This window comes from Helianthus annuus, chromosome 7 (genome assembly GCF_002127325.2).
Source record: "Helianthus annuus cultivar XRQ/B chromosome 7, HanXRQr2.0-SUNRISE, whole genome shotgun sequence".
Lineage (NCBI taxonomy): Eukaryota > Viridiplantae > Streptophyta > Magnoliopsida > Asterales > Asteraceae > Helianthus > Helianthus annuus.
In genome coordinates, this window is record NC_035439.2 from 88,628,580 (window position 1) to 88,644,343 (window position 15,764).

The 15,764-nt window shown below is 39.8% G+C and overlaps 2 protein-coding genes and 1 non-coding gene across 3 annotated transcripts; 1 reads left to right on the forward strand and 2 right to left on the reverse strand.

Moving 5' to 3' along the window:
• Nucleotides 1-9,782: 9,782 nt before the first annotated feature.
• On the reverse strand, nucleotides 9,783-10,214 carry LOC110876319. The gene has a single exon (XM_022124494.1). It carries the CDS (start codon nucleotides 10,212-10,214, stop codon nucleotides 9,783-9,785), a length of 432 nt encoding a protein of 143 aa, XP_021980186.1.
• Nucleotides 10,215-10,232: 18 nt separating this feature from the next.
• On the reverse strand, nucleotides 10,233-11,795 carry LOC110876320. The gene has a single exon (XM_022124495.1). The coding sequence runs from the start codon at nucleotides 11,793-11,795 to the stop codon at nucleotides 10,233-10,235; it is 1,563 nt and encodes a 520-aa protein (XP_021980187.1).
• LOC118480749 lies at nucleotides 11,296-11,402 on the forward strand. Its single transcript, XR_004863726.1, has one exon. It is a non-coding gene; the product is annotated as a small nucleolar RNA R71 (small nucleolar RNA).
• Nucleotides 11,796-15,764: the final 3,969 nt, after the last annotated feature.

Here is a 15,764-nt window from a genome sequence, read left to right on the forward strand (position 1 = left end):
AATACGGATCGGAGAAACCATCGGCTTTTTGCCCTTTGTGTCAGTTGGAGATTTAGGTCGAGGTTTTTGAACATTTGACTTTTGAACAGTTGGTTTAGAAACAGTTTGTTTTTGAACACTTGGTTTTTGAACAATTTGTTTTTGAACCGGTTTTACAACAACAGGTTTTTCAATCACTTTCTGACACTGTTTCGCCATGTGTCCAATTTCACTGCAGCGGGAACACACCCTTTTGTCATATTAGACAAAAGTAGATTTGACTGACTCTTTTTTCAACTTCTTCGCTGCGTTGAAATCGTCCACAACTTTTTGACTGAAAATATAATCTTTCTCATCGTCAACACTAGGACCAGCGACAAAAATATCATTCATCTTCTCTTTCGGCTTAAACACCTGCTTAGCCGTTTTCTTTTCAAGCCCGATTCCTTTGTTTTTAAAGTTGTTTTTCTTGTTATGACCTTTACCATCCCCATCTTTCTTTCCTGAACTTGTTGGACGTGATGTAACAAACGACTTTTTAGGTTTTGAAAAGAATTCATTGTTATTAACCTCGTTTATGTTCATTTCAACCAATTTAAACACTTTTTCGACATTTTCGATCTTCACATTCTGAAGAGGATACTTGAAATCGGAATAAAGTTTGTCTGTTCCAACCATAGTGTATACCACCATGATCGGATCGTCATTCGCACTCTTCTCCGATTTCGGTATGTATTGATCTAAGAAATTCCCTTCATCTTCAGAATCACTAACAACCTTCTCAGATTGAGCCTTTTCAGATTTCTCACTCTCCTCATCCAACACCTGATCGACAACTGTTTTGATAACCTGAGATTCGTTGTCGGTATCGGATGGGGAGAATGTGACATCTATGGTCTCAGGCAAATCATCCTCTATCGATCTAAATTTGAGATTTAAAGCAGCTTCCACCCCATCTGGATATTTCTGTGTGTAATGATTCCACATTGGGGGTGGAACGTTCTTAAAGACTGGTGTAGCATGTGGCTGTTGGGGGACAATTTGTTCAAGAACGTACGATGAAGCCACATAACTCATTAACTTTTTATCAATCCGATCGTTTTCAATTTTAGCCAATTCGAGTTCCTTTTTAAGCAATGCGATCGTGTCTAAATGAAAATTGACTTCTTTTTGTTTATCAAATAATGTTGCTTTAGCCAATTTTGTAGCTTTATCATTTTCAACACTTTCCTTTTGGATCATCTTGATTGACCTGGTGAGAGTATCGTACGCCTCTTTAATTTGGCCAAGGTCAAACTTAATCATATCAGCGTGGTGTTTCAATTCCTAATACTTGGTGTCTTTTTCAAGACACTCCGTGCATGGTTCTAAACACTGTTTGCACGGTGTTTCAGGTATTGAAACAACCTTTTCAACAACCTGCTCTACACAATCAGTTTTACCGACATTGTTTGACTCAGACTCAGACAGTTTGACTGATTTGATCTCCTGAACTCCAGATTCCTTTCGTTTAACAGACACACTACTGACAGACTTTGACTTCTCGAGATCTGAGTCTACCTCTTTGAGTTTTCCCATAAGTGCTTTGTCAGCTATGTCTTTCAAAGCTTCTCCAGTTAGCTCTTTCGATACGTCGATCAACTCTTCAACGTCTTCCGTCTTTTCTTCAAATCTTGGGCATGATCCGGTCCTTGGTTCTTCAAAGTAACCTGCAAAAGATTCAGAAATTTTAGGAGGTAATACAGATTTCATTAAACTTCCCAATACCTCCTGCTCAGACTGGTAGTAATACATTCCAGCAGCTATTTCTTCCATATCAACCGCATTATCAGCAGAAACCTCTTCAACAACCACAGAAACATCTTCAGTAACTGTTTCTGGTTCAGACACCGTCTCAGAAATCTCAACAACTTCTGCCATCATGGCATGTTCATCGCTACCGGGGATATACTTATCCCAGCTGAAACTTGTAGCTACCTTCTCGTCGTCTTGATTCACGATCAGTACCTTTTCTGGTTTATTCTCAATCTGTGGCCTCTGAACAGTTGGCTGTTGGTTTGGTCGGTGATAGATCGCTTGCCTGTAGTAGTCGTTGGTGAACGGGTTTTGATGATTGTTTACTTCACGGTTAGGACATTCTCGTTTGAAGTGACCGTGTTCTTTACATTTAAAGCATGTAACTTTCGACTTATCAAACCCTAACTTTTGATCGGGGCCTGATAGACTGTTTCGGCCTGTAATTTCCATGAAACGTTGAGCCCTACGCTCCAAACTCGCCATGCACCATTTGGTGTCGATCAATTCAAGCTCTTCGGGATCGATTTGGTCGTAATCCTCCTTCGTCATGTCAGGATTACCGATCCTCCCTGCTACTAAACCCTCATAAGCCTCAAGAACGGAAGCAAGCAGTGCTATGTGCTGTTTTGCGGCTGTTTCCGTGATCTTGTTTCCATTATTTATGTTTACCGCAATATTGCACTGAACCCCAGAAACGTACGCCTGATGATTTGATCCTGTAGAACTTTGAGGTGAAGGTTGTTCCTGAGCTTTGACATTTGGTTCAAAGTTCGCGAATGGTGAAGAATTGCCGGATTGCGGAGTGTTTGAAGAAACACTTGAGGTGTTATCAGCAATGAACCCTGTCTGTATTTTTGGGCTTGATTGGTTGAAACTGGAGGGTTGCCTTTGTAATACAACGATACATCCTGCTGCATACTCGCTGAGTTCATTTTCTTGATTTTCAGCAATTCCAGCTCATGGGCTTCGATCTTCTCAATGAATGAGCTGAGTTTGAGATTCACAAAATCATAATTATTCTTCAGCATCATTAGATAAGTACCCCACTCATCATAAGGAAGTGCTTCACACAGTTTATCAATCCATTCTTCATTCGTCTTGGTAATCTCCAACCACTTCATTTCAACCACAAGATGACAGTATCTTTCGATTAACTGCTTTGTCGTCTCGCCTTTAATTCCAGTAAAAATGTCAAATTCCTTCTTGATTAAGGCTTTCTAGCTCTTAATCATTGATACACTGCCTTGAAATTTCAGCTTCAATGCTTGCCACATAGACTGAGAATTGTCTTCATGTTGCAGTAAAACGAGAATATCTTCTTTGATGGCCTGTTGCAGAATGCTCACCATCTTCTTTTCAGCCTTGAAGTCAATCTGTTCAGTTTCCGTCAAACTCCCGATGCCCTTTTCCAATCCCATACCGTTAACTGGTGGTTCATATTTCGCCTCTATTTTCATCCAACATTCGAAGTGATTGGCTTGCACCCAGTTTTTGAAACGGCTTGACCATGCTGCGTATTCATCTAAACTCATGAGCTTCGGAGGCTTTTGCATTGTCCCTAATTCATTCTCCATGTTAACGTTCTGAACTATACTCGCCGGACTTTGCGTAACCGACATGCCGCTCCCTGCAAACAAGTTATAAAAATCTTGATGTTCAATTTTTAGTGACAAATTCAAAAATATTTAACTTTTTCACAAACAAGTTGTTTTTATCGAAAAACTTTTAACACAGACTGAGTTTCCAACACTCGATCACGTACGAAACGGACTAAACGCTCAAACTATGATTTTTACACAAACACAGACCTTATAAGCGAAATCAACTCTAAGTATGGTTTGGAGCGAAATCAATATATGCTCTTACGAGCGAAATCAAGAAATGACCTAATAAGCGAAATTAAAGTGTAGCTTTGAGCGAAATCAACACTCTGAGACCTTAAGAGCGAAATCAATGGATCACTTGGAGCGAAACCTCAAGCACAAAAGCGAAACCCCTGATTTCGCTTTTACAGTATGAGCAAAATTAGAACTTTATGTGTTACAAACCTGATTTCGCTTAAACGTACGAGCGAAATCACTTCGAGTACTTTCGAGCGAAACCTGTTCACGAGCCATTTTAGGTCACTTTTAAGCTGTTTTTAGGTCTGAACTTCTCAAGGGTTTGTTATTAGACAGTTTTACACTATGTGTCCAAATTTCAGTCCATTTTGTCCGTCTGAAAGTCCAGAAACTCAAAATGTGCTACAAAAAGACTTTGATTTGGGTAAACTAGCTCACAACTGGCTCTGATACCAATTGTAGGACCGTTATTGACAGTCGTGTGAGTCAATCAGAGCTAGATACTACCGAAAATGCAACGGAAATACAAAATTGGCATGAAGCAAAGCAGAAATGGAGTAGAAACAGAAGTAGATCACTTTAGAACAGTTTTCTCATTAATCTTTCACAAAATACACGAGCAGCAGTTCGACTACACTGGAGACATGAACGTACAAAATGAGAAAACAACTACACTATATATAGGGGGAGATTTCGCTCATAGTGACCACATGTCCTTTGGAGCGAAATCAGGAGCAAGTGATTTCGCTCCAAGTGACATATTGTCACTATAAGCGAAATCATGACATAACAAACCCAATTTTACATATTAACCCCCTATACATTCATAATTAACACTTCTAGACCCTATACATTGATCAACTAAGACTAAGACGCAGGCTTTAGACATTCGTGCACCAACAAAGAGAGTATCCCAGAGCTGATGCCTGTCTGTTCTCAGCTGCCTCTAACAAAGAGTCAGAGCTATGGCAGAAAAGACTGGGACACACAAATCTCAAGACAATCAATGAAATTTAAAAAAATGGCTTAGTGAGAGGCTTACCACAAAAAGGAAAACAGCATAAAAGCTCTTTCAAGCCCATTGAAGAGTCCAAAACAACCCAGTGTTTGCAAATGCTGCACATGTATTTGTTTGGTCCAGTGCAAGTCATGAGTCTCAAAAAGAAGAGATATTGCTTGGTTATTGTTGATGACTTCTCTAGGTTTACATGGACCTTCTTTTTACACTCAAAAGATGAGACTGCAGGCATTTTGCAAGACTTTGTGACACAGGTTGAAAAGCAATTTGACCTTCCAGTAAAAGTCTTCAGGAGTGACAATGGCACAGAATTCAAAAATAAGGAGTTGGATGCCTTCTGTGTAAAGAAAGGGATTGTAAGGCAGTACAACATCCCTAGAACACCAGAGCAAAATGGGGTTGTTGAAAGGAAGAATAGAACATTGATTGAGGCTGCCAGAACCATGCCTGCAGATTCAGGTTTGCCATTAACTTTTTGGGCAGAGGCAGTAAACACTGCTTGCTATGTCCAATACAGAGTTTTGATCAACCCTAGGCACAAAAAGACTGCTTATGAAATTCTATATAAAATAAAGCCATTAATCTCATATTTCAAAGTTTTTGGTTGCCCATGTTTCATTCTAAACTTAAAAGATTCTATCTCAAAGTTTGCAGCCAAAATTGATATGGGATAACACCTGGGATACTCAACCACTGCTAAGGCCTACAAAATGTTCAATACACGGACCAAAGCAGTGGAAGAGACTTTGAATGTAAAGTTCAATGAACTTTCATCAATGAAAATCCCTGCAAATCCTGCAGAATTGTTTGATCTTCAAAAATTCACTTTTGAAAATACTGCTGTCAAGACTAACAGTGCAGGTCCATCAGAAGATTCATCATCAGACTATCCCTATGAGATCATTGATGTGTGAAAATGTGTATATTAAATTCGAACAAGTTTTAAAAAATGGAATCACAACCTAAACCACACACAATCGGCAAGTGCACCGGTCGCAGTGTAGTGTAGATGGCAAGACCGGATATCAATCCGTGGACACTATATGCAAACTCTAGATATTGAACCTCTATCGAATAAGTAGTCAAATTTTTAGATTTGTTTTGAGTGATTTTGAATAATTAATTAACAACTAAAATAAGCAAGAAAACGTAGGAAACAAAACGAGCAAACGAAGCAAACACGCGAGCAAATTGTGATCAAATATATATGAGATAAAGGCTACCTAGGTGTCGAATCCCTAGAATCATGCAATGCTAACGTGACAATGATAACGGTTAAATATCTATTTCCCTCGATTGACCCCCCGCTAGAGATGTCCCAAACAAGAAAGCAAGACTAAATGTGAAGTGCTAGAACGAACAGGCTCGAGCTATCGATACCAAATCCTACGAAAATAGAATCCTTTTGACCTCAGAGACAATAATGTTGAGAGAGAATCCCACAATCGCAAAGCAAACCCAACTTTGATAATTGAAATCCTAGGAAACCTTAATCACGATGCAATAAACGAGCCCGAGCTATCGGTCACCCAATCTACCCACCAATAATTAGCTAATAACCTAGCTCACCCTAATCGTCTTTCGAGTCACAAGATGAGGATGCAAGTTTTAATATAGTGATTTTAATTATTAGTCAACTTGGTCAATTTCTCAACACAATATTCAACCCGAAAATCCTAAGATCAACGAATTAAATTAAATCCTAAGTCTAGGGGGAATTTCTTCGTGCCTAAACCGCTGAATTTATTGACTAATAAAATAACCAAAACATACCAACATGCAATATCAAGATCAATATCAAAGAAAAGTTATGTAAATCACATCAAATAACCGAAAACATGTCACAAACGCATTACAATCCTCTAGTTCATCAAAACCTAGGTAGTTATGAAAGATATTAGCCAAGAATCATCATCAAGAAAAATAAACAAGTCTGAACCGAGTAGCAAAACATATTCATAGGTCTAAATAAAACCAAAAATAATAAATTACAAACCCAACTCAAATCTTGAATGATGGCTTTGAAGCTTGAACAAATCTTTTCTTTCCTGTTCCTTTGATCGCAGCCTCCAACATTGTGCTTTTTCTGTTCCGTCGAACTCCCCTTCAATTGTCATAGGGTTGTAGTATTTGAACCAAAATCCACTCCACGATTCATGGGCTTTTAGCGAATCATAAAACAATTGGTGGGCCAGCCCATCACGCCCAGAACAAGAAATATGAATTAGATTGCCGGTGGCATGAATGGAATTGCAAGCTATCCTCCTCAAATAATATATGCCACCATCCACCAAATTAATTTGTCTTCACACTTTTTTTTCTTTTCAACAAACATCCCTAGTCCATTTAATTATTACCCTATTCTTTTCCCACTTGGAAGTTCCTGTACGTAAAAAGCCATTGAAACAAATAAGTGCATTTAATGAATCAATTACTAACAAGAATTGATTCAATTCCTTGTCATTTATTTCTCTTTCTTTAATTACACTCATAACCATAACCACTTAAACAAATTAACCAAGGATCATCATATTTTATCATTTTAGTTTGTTTCATTTACTTTCATCAGACTTTTATATATGAACCAATTATAAATATATTTTATTAAAAATGACTCTTAAGCTACTCAAAAATGTAGGAATATTGATATGAAAATATATATAATTTGACCACATCAAATATCTCCACACTTTAACTTTTGCTTATCCCTAAGCAAAATCCCAAGCAACATATCCAACTTAAACACTTAACAATAACGCAAGTCTCAAACAAATTATAACGCGAACTACGAAATTATTAAACACAGCGGTTTCGCAAGACTTACAACGTTCAAAAGGTTGATGAATCATAATATTTAAATGAAAACGGGCCTACCTAATCAAGCTTTTCTCACCTTCAAGCAACCAATCATGCACTGTCAACATCCCTCACAATGTCACTCCTCTCTCGGCTAATATATATGTAATTTTGAGTAAACTCTCAAAACCGAACTATGAAGCATACTATCATAAGCTTGTACGTCAATCAGATTTCCACCTAATTGTTAGAACTCAACACGGATCAAGAGGGCTTTATTGGGTAGGTAAGGGCTAAAGGTAGGGTTTTTCTTTTTTATTTTCTTTTTTTTTTTTTGGAATAAGTGGCTAAACACATAAACACACGATAAACCGGATAAGCACGAAACAAATACTAACATGTTGGTCATTTTGACCTACAACTTTATTCTCTTTTTTTTCTCTTTTTCTCATCTTTTGCTTTTTTTTTTCTTTTTTTTTCATTTTTTTTATTTCATCATTTTTTCTTTTTCTTTCTTCACAAATATAATAATCACGTAACACGATCCGGTTATCAAATCATAAACGGGTAACAAACGAATGGCTAGGCTCAAAGTGGTATCTAAGGGTAGTGGTGAAACGGGTCAAACACAAAGGCTACACAAACAAGGTGATCCTAATGCCTCTATCATATCCATGCCAAATCCTAACCGAAGGTCTCAAACTGTATCGAAACGCACAAGTTCTAAAGTAATGCAACAAAGTCGGTAAACACACATGAAACGAAAATAGTGAACATATAAATATGAACATGTAAAGGCTCAAATCTCACTATCATGTGGAAAATAAGGGCTACCGATATCGACAATGCACAACTAATTAACTCTCCGGCTCCATCCACTATCCTAGGCATCCCAAACCCTTTTACTTCCCAAAACCGATTCAGTCAACCTACTATCCCGCAACTTAAAGAAACAAGTGCTCTCCGACTCGCAGATTCGACAATTAAACCGTTTTTGACCGACGTGTTGAAAAGGTTCTCGTTTTCTATGCGCTAAAGACTGGGAATCACAAAGCCAACTCTTTTTTTTTCTTTTTCAAATTTTTTTATTTTTTTATTTTTTATTTTTTGACTCAATTCTACCTAAAAAGACGTAGTCTCCCATCCCCACACTTAAAATTTACATTGTCCCCAATGTAGGATGAAAGACAACTAAAAAGAATAAGAAATAAAACCAAAAATAATATAAAAAAATAAAAAAATAATGAATCGGAGAGGACTTAGCTGGTTTGGATAAAAATCAGTGCCAGCTGCGCGTGTCATCAATCCGAACCCGTACACGATCGTATAGCATTTCCTTCGCGATCGGCTTTGACTCTAACTGACAAGCTCGGTAAATGCCTGGTATTTGAAAAAGCAGCTCCAAACTCACCCGAATGGAGATTGAGTACGGGTGGTACATATTCAAACCCGCATCAACAAAAACAAGCAAAACCAAAGCAGTACCGACTCGACAATAAAAACATGAATCATAAACTAACTTAGACTCATGGTACAAAATAACGACTCAATATACAAATAAACACGTATCACAAACTACCAAATAAATAAAATTACAAAACTTTACAAAACCTCCCCACACTTGAATTCAATCTGGAGGTTTCTCCTTTATCCAGCCTCGGTCTAACCCGTTCAATTCCACTCTTTTTCCAGTTTTCAATAAAAAATCATTTGTGAAATTGAAAAACAATCTAGAAAACTCAAACGGGTCAACCCACCAATATTTAAACTTACCTGGACCAAACTTGATTCGTGGCATGTAATGAGGAGAATGGTGTTGTGCAAACTTTAGTGGTTCCTCCTTTTTATACCATCTCTGCACCCTTACAACATGTTGATCCAAGCTTCTTTGCGCCTTCTCCCGTGTTCTTGTTGGTGTGAGTGGGAATCCAACATCTGCTTCCTTCACGGGCCAGCTATCAAACTCGTCAGCCATTTTCTCTTCTTCTTTGATGACCTCAAACACCTCGAATCTAGAGGAAGGCTCGGTAGCCTGCGGCAGAGGGTCCTGCTCAACATCCAACTTAGTGACCCCACTCCCCTGATCATCCACACTCACAACCTGCATATCAGACGTATCTCTTCCGCAAATCTCGATGAGGAGGCTACCCACATGTGACATAAGAGTATCGATAAAGTATAGAGTGTCATCATGCTGCTGGGTATGCCTCATGGAATGCTGAATGTCGAATGTGACTTCATCCTCATCAACTCGAAGAGTCAACTTGCCGTCGTACACGTCAATGAGTGCGCGTGCAGTGGCAAGGAATGGACGTCCTAAAATAAGTGGGACCTCAGGGTCCTCGTCCATGTCAAGGGATGACGAAGTCAACTGGAAATACGAATTTGTCGACCTTCACCAACATGTTCTCCACAATCCCTCTTGGGAACTTCACTGATCGATCAGCCAACTGAAGACTCATGCGCGCAGGAGACGGCTCGCCTAGATTGAGCTTAGCAAAGATGGAATATGGCATAAGATTTATGCTAGCCCCTAGGTCTGCCAGCGCATTGCTGACGGTGAGATTTCCGATCAGACACGGAATCGTAAAGCTACTAGGATCAGACACCTTTTTCGGTAGCTTGTTCTGCAAGACGGCAGAACACTCCTCGCTCAACGTGACAGTAGAAAGGTCCTCCAGTTTCTTCTTATTCGTGAGCAAGTCCTTGAGAAACTTCGCGTACTTCGGCATCTTTGACAGAGCCTCTACGAATGGAATATTCACGTGCAGCTTCTTCAACATCTCGAGGAACTTTCCGTACTACTCTGCATCCTTACCCTTTATCAACCGACCTGGGTAAGGGGGTGTCGGTTTATACACCCTCATCGGCTCCTTCTCTGCCTCCTTCTTCTCTCCTGAAGACCCGCTGGACTGTGCTGTACTTGCTGGGCGCAGCCTAGGGTGCACTTTGCCAGCTGGTGTCTCCATCTCAATCTCCTCGTCGACCTTCGGGTCCTCATTGACTACCGGCTCGACCTCTACAGCTCCTCGACCACTCCTCGTAGTAACGGCTTTCGCGGTGGCATTTGGATTACCCTCAGTGCTACTAGGGAGACCACCAGGAGGTCTCTGACTCAACTTCTCTGACATCGCACCTACAGTCCTCTCAAGATTCTGGAAAGCCATGCTCTGATTCTTCATGAAAGTCTCATGCTCCAAGAACCGCGACTGGTTCTCCTGATGTCGTGCCTCCTCTCTGGTCATGAACTGAGTCAGTAACTGTGTCTGCTTAACCAGGGTCTCTTGATTCTGCTTCATTGTCTCCTGGTTCTGCCTCAGCATCTCCTCCAACGTGGGGTTTTTATTCGTATACGAACTCGATCCTGCTCCTGCGTCCTGAAACAAGTTCTGACGCTCCTGAAACCCCGGTGGGTTGTTGTTCTTCCAACTGAAATTCGGGTGGTTCCTCCAATTCGAATTGTAATGCTCCCCGAAATTTCCTTGATTTCGATTACCCACAAACTCTACCTGCTCTGGTGTCTCAGTAGGAGCAATAGGACACGCGGTCGTGTCATGCCTACCAGTGCATATCTCGCATAGCTGCTCCTTCTGTACCTTCATATCACCCACCTGCTGTTTCAAAGCATCAATCTGTGCTTGCATCCTGGTGACCTCATCGACCTTGTGCACTCCTCTATGTGTAGTGGATGAATCTCTAGACTCAGGAAACTCGTAGCTACTCATCGCTATATCCTCGAACATATCCATGCACTCCTCAGGTGTCTTGGCAGTCATTAGATTGCCACCAGCAGTGGTGTTCAGCATATTCCTCGTAGCGGGTGTCACTCCATAATGGAACTTCTCAACTAACGCCCAATCCTCGAATCCGTGATGAGGACACTTGAGTAACAACTCCTTGAATCGCTCCCATGTCTCATAGAAAGACTCTCCCTCCTTTTGGCGAAACTCTTGAATCATGCTCCTCAGACGAGCAGTTTTTGAAGGGGGAAAGTACTTGCATAAGAATTTTTCTTTCATACCGGCCCAGGTAGTGATGGATCCCGCAGGAAGGGATTCCAACCAAGCATGAGCACGATCAGCAAGTGAGAATGGGAATAGACGCAGCTTGCAGGCATCCTCGGTGACACCTTGCTCCTGAAACGTATCGCAGATAGCTGAAAAGCGAGAAATATGGACATTCGGGTCCTCATAAGGTAATCCATGGAACTGGATGGTGTTCGTAACCATCATGATGATCTGGGGTGGAATCTGCCAGCGATTAACTCCGATAGCGGGTCGGGTAATGCTGGATCGAGCATTGGCCGCATTCGGCCTGGTGTAGTCTGCGACGACTCTCCTAACTGGGGCCTCGTTGTCACCCATAGTAAAAGCAGAAGATGGAATGTGTACCTGAGACTACTAATCTAAATACTAAAGGAAATCTAACCCTAAAGGCACAGATTGCAAGCAAAAGGCACCTAAAGGCAATGGAAATCTACGAAAGCAAGTAAACAACTAAATAGACGACTCAGGTCGTTCTCTAAAGTGCCAGTGTCCCCGGCAACGGCGCCAAAAACTTGATGTGTGAAAATGTGTATATTAAATTCGAACAAGTTTTAAAAAATGGAATCACAACCTAAACCACACACAATCGGCAAGTGCACCGGTCGCAATGTAGTGTAGATGGCAAGACCGGATATCAATCCGTGGACACTATATGCAAACTCTAGATATTGAACCTCTATCGAATAAGTAGTCAAATTTTTAGATTTGTTTTGAGTGATTTTGAATAATTAATTAACAACTAAAATAAGCAAGAAAACGTAGGAAACAAAACGAGCAAACGAAGCAAACACGCGAGCAAATTGTGATCAAATATATATGAGATAAAGGCTACCTAGGTGTCGAATCCCTAGAATCATGCAATGCTAACGTGACAATGATAACGGTTAAATATCTATTTCCCTCGATTGACCCCCCGCTAGAGATGTCCCAAACAAGAAAGCAAGACTAAATGTGAAGTGCTAGAACGAACAGGCTCGAGCTATCGATACCAAATCCTACGAAAATAGAATCCTTTTGACCTCAGAGACAATAATGTTGAGAGAGAATCCCACAATCGCAAAGCAAACCCAACTTTGATAATTGAAATCCTAGGAAACCTTAATCACGATGCAATAAACGAGCCCGAGCTATCGGTCACCCAATCTACCCACCAATAATTAGCTAATAACCTAGCTCACCCTAATCGTCTTTCGAGTCACAAGATGAGGATGCAAGTTTTAATACAGTGATTTTAATTATTAGTCAACTTGGTCAATTTCTCAACACAATATTCAACCCGAAAATCCTAAGATCAACGAATTAAATTAAATCCTAAGTCTAGGGGGAATTTCTTCGTGCCTAAACCGCTGAATTTATTGACTAATAAAATAACCAAAACATGCCAACATGCAATATCAAGATCAATATCAAAGAAAAGTTATGTAATCACATCAAATAACTGAAAACATGTCACAAACGCATTACAATCCTCTAGTTCATCAAAACCTAGGTAGTTATGAAAGATATTAGCCAAGAATCATCATCCAGAAAAATAAACAAGTCTGAACCGCGTAGCAAAACATATTCATAGGTCTAAATAAAACCAAAAATAATAAATTACAAACCTAACTCAAATCTTGAATGATGGCTTTGAAGCTTGAACAAATCTTTTCTTTCCTGTTCCTTTGATCGCAGCCTCCAACGTTGTGCTTTTTCTGTTCCGTCGAACTCCCCTTCAATTGTCGTAGGGTTGTAGTATTTGAACCAAAATCCACTCCACGATTCATGGGCTTTTAGCGAATCATAAAACAATTGGTGGGCCAGCCCATCACGCCCAAAACAAGAAATATGAATTAGATTGCCGGTGGCATGAATGGAATTGCAAGCTATCCTCCTCAAATAATATATGCCACCATCCACCAAATTAATTTGTCTTCACACTTTTTTTTCTTTTCAACAAACATCCCCAGTCCATTTAATTATTACCCTATTCTTTTCCCACTTGGAAGTTCCTGTACGTAAAAAGCCATTGAAACAAATAAGTGCATTTAATGAATCAATTACTAACAAGAATTGATTCAATTCCTTGTCATTTATTTCCCTTTCTTTAATTACACTCATAACCACTTAAACAAATTAACCAAGGATCATCATATTTTATCATTTTAGTTTGTTTCATTTACTATCATCAGACTTTTATATATGAACGAATTATAAATATATTTTATTAAAAATGACTCTTAAGCTACTAAAAAATGTAGGAATATTGATATGAAAATATATATAATTTAGACCACATCAATCATCATTCCTCAAAAGTCTGCTTCAATAGGGAGAGCATCAGTTGTTCAAAACAGTTGTCAAAGCTCAACCACTGCTACCTCAACAGTTGTTGACCAAAGTAGCCCATTAACTACTGCTTCCACCTCATCAAACACTGCTGAAAAAAGTCCTCAAACAGTGGATCAAAGTCAGCAGGTGTTCATACCTTTAACCCCTATGCCACCACCTTTTGAAGCCACTGTTGGGTCATCAAAGTCACCAACAGTGGTTAGCTCAGATGACACACATCTGCGGCCCTCACCACTCAATGCCATTGTTCCATACCAAGGAGAGCTCATCTTCTTGAAATCTCATCCACCAGATCAAATCATTGGCAACATCAATGAAGGGGTGCTCACAAGAAGGCAATCCCAAAATATTTGTCTTTTTGCAGGTTTTCTATCACTCCATCAACCAGTCAAGTACCAAGAGGCACTGAAAGACAACAGCTGGGTAGAAGCCATGCAAGAGGCGCTCCAACAGTTTAGAAGACAACAAGTATGGGAGCTTGTTCCATTGCCAGAGGGTGTGAGTCCTATTGGCACAAAATGGGTCTTCAAAAATAAAACTGATGGAAGGGGTATTGTTGTCAAGAATAAAGCCAGGCTCGTGGTTCAAGGTTTCAGACAAGAAGAGGGCATTGACTATGATGAAACATTTGCCCCTGTAGCAAGACTTGAAGCTATCAGACTCTTTCTGGCCTTTGCTGTCAACCACAACATCAAGGTGTATCAAATGGATATCAAATGTGCATTCCTCTATGGTAAGATTCAAGAGGAGGTTTATGTTTGTCAACCTCCAGGTTTTGAGGATCCATTTAATCCAGATCATGTCTACAAGCTAAATAAAGCTTTGTATGACTTGAAACAAGCACCAAGGGCCTGGTATGAAACTCTGTCCACCTTTTTACTTTCCATTGGTTTCACCAGAGGCAGGATTGATAAAACATTGTTTTTAAAATGGAGAGGGAAGGATTTGATGATTGTCCAAATTTATGTGGATGACATCATTTTTGGAAGCACATGTAATAAAATGTGTGAAGAGTTCAGGTAACTCATGACAGCTGAGTTTGAAATGAGTGCAATGGGTGAACTCCAGTGCTTTCTTGGTCTCTAAGTAAGGCAGCTGCAAAATGGTACTTTTATCCATCACGGCAAATATGCCAAAGAGCTTTTAAAGAAATTTGACATGAATGATTGTAAGCCATGTAGTACACCCATTGCAACCAATAAATTGGTCATGTCTGAAGAAAAGGATGATTTGGTTGATCAGACCTTATATAGAAGCATGATTGGGTCTTTATTGTACCTAACTCCATCTATACCAGATATCATGTTTGCAACATGTGTTTGTGCAAGATCCCAATCAGCCCCTTGAAAGTCAAACCTTATAGCTGTAAAAAGGATATTCAGATACCTAAAAGGTGCTCCCACACTTGGTATCTGGTATCCAGCTGATGGTAAAATTGAGCTTTCAGGTTTCTCAGATAGTGACTTTGCTGGATGTGATAAAACAAGGAAGTCAACTTCAAGAGGGTGCCAATTCCTAGGCAATTGCTTAGTGTCTTGGCAAAGCAAAAAGCAAGCAGCTGTTTCCACATCCACTGCTGAGGCAGAATATATAGCTGCTGCAAGCTGTACAGCCCAACTGCTCTGGCTTCAAAATCAGTTACTGGATTTTGGTATCACTGCCTTGAAGACACCACTTATGTTGGACAGCCAGGCAGCAGAAAATATCATCAAAAATCCAGTTTCTCACTCAACCACCAAACACATCGACATCAAACATCACTTTGTGAGGGATTGCTATGAAAAAGGTTTAATTTCTCTGCATCATGTTCTAACTAAGGATCAGCTGGCAGATGTGCTAACCAAAGCATTAGACACATCCACCTTTGAAAGCTTGATCTCTAGGATTGGTATGCTAAACATGGAATAACAGGCAAAATCCTGTTTTTCTGTGAATAAAAGCATTAAAATGTTTTCA

What these genes read in the sequence shown, in the direction of transcription:
- LOC110876319 (XM_022124494.1), bottom strand. Translation starts at nt 10,214, where the DNA reads ATGTTGAAGAAGCTGCACGTGAATATTCCATTCGTAGAGGCTCTGTCA.
- LOC110876320 (XM_022124495.1), bottom strand. Translation starts at nt 11,795, where the DNA reads ATGGGTGACAACGAGGCCCCAGTTAGGAGAGTCGTCGCAGACTACACC.